At 37.1% G+C, this 5,747-nt stretch overlaps 1 protein-coding gene across 1 annotated transcript; it reads right to left on the bottom strand.

The window, feature by feature from the left end:
- Positions 1-2,079: 2,079 nt before the first annotated feature.
- On the bottom strand, positions 2,080-4,018 carry LOC140811270 (uncharacterized). Its single transcript, XM_073169137.1, has 2 exons — positions 2,850-4,018; positions 2,080-2,599 (listed from the first exon to the last, which is right to left on the bottom strand). Exons 1-2 carry the CDS (start codon positions 4,016-4,018, stop codon positions 2,080-2,082), a joined length of 1,689 nt encoding a protein of 562 aa, XP_073025238.1.
- Between the last annotated feature and the right edge of the window lie 1,729 nt (positions 4,019-5,747).

Here is a 5,747-nt window from a genome sequence, read left to right on the forward strand (position 1 = left end):
ACAGGATGTATGCAATATGTCTAGCATCCTAGAAATAAAATGCACATGCATGCTGAGTGTTGTCCACAGGTGTTGTAACACCCAGGACAACATCCGTGAGTGATCATTGTGCACACAAGCTGAGAGACTTCCTAAGATTGGAAAATCTCTCAAAATCCAATGGTTTTGTAAAAATATCAGCCAGTTGGTTTTCAGTTCTAACAAATTCCATTCGAATTGTACCATTCTCAACCAAATCTCGAATAAAATGATGTCTAATGTCTATCTGTTTCGTTCGAGAGTGTTGTACTGGGTTTTTTGAAATGTCAATTGCACTTGAGTTGTCACAGTATACAATTAAGTTGTCACTGTTGAATCCATAATCTTTAATCATTTGATTCATCCACAAAAGTTGTGAACAGCAACTAGCAGCTGCAATTCAGCAATGGACAGAGACACACAATTTTGCTTTCTACTATGCCATGACACCAGATTGTTACCAAGATAAAAACATCCACCAGTGGTACTCTTCCTATCATCAAGGTTTCTGCCCAATCAGCATCACTAAAACCCACTAAATTGGTGTTTGTTTCTTTGGTGTACCACAAACCTAAGTCAACTGTTCCAGATATATATCGCAAAATTCTTTTGACAGCTTTTAGATGTGTGACTTTAGGATCAGCCTGGTACCTGGCACACAAACATACATTAAACATAATGTCGGGACGACTTGCACTTAAGTAAAGAAGACTGCCTATGATGCTGCGATACTGGGTGTTGTCAACACCTGCCGCAACATCGTCTTTGGACAATTTTTTAGTCGACCCCATTGGTGTTTTCATATGTTTTGTGTTCTCAGTAGAAAATTTCTTCACCAAATTCTTGGCATACTTGGATTGACACAGAAAGATACCATCATGCATTTGTTTAATTTGCAATCCAAGAAAGAAACTTAATTCTCCTACCATGCTCATTTCAAATGTGGTAGACATGCATTTAACAAATTCATCAACATGCTTTTGAGAAGAAGCACCAAAAATGATGTCATCCACATAAATTTGACACATAAGAATATCATGCTTCGATTTTTGAATAAAAAGGGTTTTATCAACCTCACCTCGTTTGAAGCCTAAGTCAAGCAGATATTCAGTAAGCCTATCATACCATGCTCTTGAAGCTTGTTTAAGTCCATAAAAAGCCTTCTTCAACTTGTAGACATGGTTCGGGTGGTTTGGATCTTCAAACCCTTTAGGTTGACTTACATAAGCTTCTTCATTTAAATTGCCGTTCAAAAAGGCACTATTCACATCCATTTGATATAGTTTTATGTCCATGTGACAAGCAATAGCAAGTAAAAGTCGGACTGACTCAATTCTAGCAACAGGGGCAAATGTTTCGTCGAAATCAATTCCTTCAATTTGAGTATACCCTTGAGCAACTAGCCTTGCTTTATTTCTCACAACAATTCCAGATTCATCAGTTTTGTTTTTAAAAATCCATTTGGTTCCAATAACATTCACATTATTAGGTCTGGGAACCAAATCCCACACATCATTCCTAACAAATTGTTCAAGTTCCTCATGCATAGCATTGACCCAAAATTCATCTTTTAAGGCTTCAATTACATTTTTGGGTTCAATTAGTGAAACAAAACAAGAATGGCTTACTTGATAGTATATGGACGTCATGCATACTAGACCCATCATTTTCCGATAATCTACCTTCTCCTTTCTTCTAGTTTGCATTCCACCAAATGCTTTACCAATGATCTGAGATGATGGATGATTTTTCTGAATTTTACTGGGAATATCAATCTCTTCATTGGTTACAACGTCATCGTTCTCAGTATACTCTCCTGGTTCATCATTTGATTCTGCCAGTGCAGGTGTTGTCTCCGGTGTTACAACACCGGGTGCAACATCTGTGTTGGGCAGTGTCTCACTTTCGTTCAGAAGCCCATCAATATCATCCTCGATTGTTTTTCCCGTTAGATCTCCAAGGCTTTCCACTTCCATTGGACCCATAAGATCCATGTGCAAGAGTTCAAGACACCGTGTTGTCCCAAAGTGTTGCAACATTTGATGGGGAACACGGGTTTTCTTACCCTTTTGACATGCTCCACAAACATAAGGAGTTCCAGAAGATAATAGGCATACCTCTCACAGCATCGTACTTACCAAGGTTTTTTATTGTCTTGAAGTTTGCATGTCCCAATTTTTGATGCCACAAGTTTAATTCACTCACCTTTGAATGATTGCACATCAGATCTTCTCCAAGTTGATAGCAATTGTCAGCAGACCTTGTACCTGTCAAAATACAAGTATTAGCATTATCAAAAACTTCACAAATGTCTTTATCAAACTTAACATGTAAACCATCATCACACAGTTGACTTATGCTTATTAAGTTTGAGTTAAGCCCTTCAACATAAAGCACATTGTGTAGACTAGGCAATCCATCAACATTCAAGGTTCCTTTGCCAGCTATTCTTCCTTTAGCACCGCCTCCATACGTCACATGACCATTCCTTAGTTCAGCATAGTCAATCAAATGGTCTTTAGAACCTGTCATGTGGCGTGAACAGCCACTGTCGAAGTACCATATTCCTTGCAATGTTAGTCTTTAATGAAGTATAGATAACAGAACATTGAATCTTAGCCTTTGGCACCCAAATCCTTTTTACCGTCGGTTTTCTGTTGGCAGTGTTGCGCCGGGTGTTATACCACACCTGTGGCAACACCTGTTCAGATTCCCACCTTTTGTAGTCATCTCTTAGTTTAAAACAGTAGGGTTTGATATGTCCAGGTCTAAAACAGTAGTGACAGATGAAGTGGCGTTTTCTGGATTTGGACTTCTTGGTAGTTATTTGCCTTTTTGATGAAACACCTTTTTCAGTGTGTGTAGCATTCGAGGTTTCAACACTTCCTTTGACAAAAACTGTTGGTTTTCTCTCCGTATTGGAGGATTCTCCAATTTCGAACTGGCTATTCGGATAACCAAGTCCAGCTTTGTCATTTTTTCCAATCATCAAAAGTGAATCAAGTTTGGTTGAACTTGAATTGAGATTAGTAAGAATTAGAGTTGCTTCTTCAAGCTCCTTCTTGACTTTGCACAATTCCAGATCCTTTTTGCTTAAGATTACTTCAAGTCGTGATACTTGTGACTTCAACTCAGCGTTCTCTTTGGAGAGAATTGCATTTCCTTTAGTTCTTTTGATCCAGTCCTCATATAGTTCTTCGTACATTGTCTGCACACTTTCTATAGTGACTTCATCATCATCTACCTCATGGGTTTCAGACTGACTTGACTCCCCAAGGATTGTAGAATTAAGACATACTGAATTCGAAGAGGTGTGGCGGCCAGGTATTGCAACACCTGTGACAACACCCAAAGGATTGATTTGCATTGAGCGTTTCTCCTTGATCACAGCAGATAATGATGTGTGATTTTCAGATTCATTTGATCCTTGATCATCATCAGACTCTTCATCACTCAGGGTGGCAGTCATGCCTTTGTTTCTCCGAAGTCGATTGGCACATTCATTGGCATAGTGTCCATATCCCGAACACTCTCTACACTGCACTGAATCCAGGTTTCTGGCATTTGATTGGATTTGCAATTCGGTTTTTGGTCGAAATTGTCCTTTCATAGTAGTAAACTTTTGAGCTTTTGCAGAAGTGGTGATGTTGGGCAACACAGATTTCTGTCCAATTTTCTTCTTCTCTTTCATGGTCTTTAAGTAATCACCAAATTTCTTAGTAAACAGAGAGATCGATTCTTCACCTAAATCAGACTTTTCCACCTCTTTCGATATTTGGAGGATTTCATCATAAGATTCGGTTGAGGCTTCAAGGGCTATTGTCTTCCCTTTATCCTTCCTTTGTAAATCAAGGTTCATCTCAAAGGTTCTGAGAGAACTCATTAATTCATCCAGATTGATTTTTGAAGTGTATTTAGATTCTTCAATTGCACACACTTTGACATTAAATCTCTCATGGAGAGATCTTAAGACTTTGTTCACCAATCTTTCATTGGGCATGGGATCTCCAAGACTTTGAGCTTCATTAGAAAGTTGTCTCAACTAGCTATCATACTCAAGAATAGATTCCTTGTCCTCCATCCTCAAGCTTTCAAATTTTGAAGTCACCATCCTTAGCATAGCTTTACGCACGCTCTCGGATCCTTCACAATGTTTCTGAAGTATATCCCAAGCTTCTTTGGCACAAACACAATTGGTGATTAAGTTGAACATCCTTGTGTCAACAGATGAAAATATAGCATTGAGAGCCTCGGAATTAAAATTTGAAGTTTGCACTTCATCGATTGTCCATGTACTTTCAGGTTTGAGCCGAGAGTCTCCATCAGCATCCTCGATCTTTGGTGGATTCCAACCATCAAGTACACGCAGCCAAGCTCTTTCTTCAATAGATTTTATAAAGACCCTCATCTTTACTTTTCACAAAGTATAGTTTGATACATCCAACACGGGAGGTCTAAACACAGTGTTTGGGTGAAATGTGTGGTGTTCCAAGGCTATTTCATTTCAGGAGAAGTCATTTGATCCTAAGAATATATCTAATATCATTCAATAACACGAAGTCCTGACTAGAATCATGTCACAAAAAATATAGACAAGATCAGCTACCATTATTCTTCAAAATAAATGTTACGATATTTTATAATACTCAAATAAACAATGTAGGTAATTAAACTAAAACAAGAACATATAGAACCACAAAACACATAAACCGTTGATGGTGTTTACTAGCAACAACTGGACTTGGTTATACAGATCTCCAAATTAAAGTTCTCACTCGTCGGGAAATAATATGGTATTTATTACCTACAAATTGAAAACTTTGAGGAAATACATATCTAATTATATAAATATATCATTTGGATAATGTCTTGAAATGGCCGAACTTAGTATTCTGGAAGGCAAAAACTTGTGTGAGACGGTCTTACGAGTCGTATTTTGTGAAACAGATCTCTTATTTGTGTCATCCATGGAAAATATTACTTTGTATGCTAAGAGTATTGCTTTTTATTGTAAATATCGATAGGGTTGACCCGTCATAAAGATTCGTGAGACCGTCTCACAAGAGACCTATTTCTAGAAGAAACACATATATATATATGTAGCATGATATGTGTTGTCAAAATATTTGTTCGTTGCGATTTGTTATCTTATGTATCATATAAAATTTGCTCTCGATCGAGACAACACTTCCCCCAAAATTTACCTCAAACTGAGGAATTCTTGCAGTCGGAAAAGAATAATCACTAGCAATATTAAGGTTAGAATGAGAATTGTGGCTAAGCAATACTACCGAACGAAGCCTGAAAATTCTAGAGAAAGTAAAGTACATAATTTCATTATAGAAATCCACTTTAAATAAAACACCAGTTATCACAATAATTCTAACAATCGTCCTTCGTTCTTTTTCAATATGTCATGACGTCAGACTCAATATCTAAATAATCAACAAACAAAAATAATAAAATTCATTAGCCTCAATACAATAAGATCTCAATTAAAAGAAAACATCGTACGCATATCCAGGGGTGGGGACAAATACAAAATTTTCGATATGTCGAGGTAACCGTACAAAAAAATACTGAATTTATCAAAATTTTGGTACGGTATGGTACCGATACCGAAATATTCGGTACGGTGATGATATGAAATTTGAAATTTTCGGTATATACCGAAGTACCGAAATAGAATATATAAATTTAAAAATATATAAGAATTAAATAATAAAGTT

Source organism: Primulina eburnea, chromosome 14 (genome assembly GCF_022965805.1).
Source record: "Primulina eburnea isolate SZY01 chromosome 14, ASM2296580v1, whole genome shotgun sequence".
Taxonomy (NCBI): Eukaryota; Viridiplantae; Streptophyta; class Magnoliopsida; order Lamiales; family Gesneriaceae; genus Primulina; species Primulina eburnea.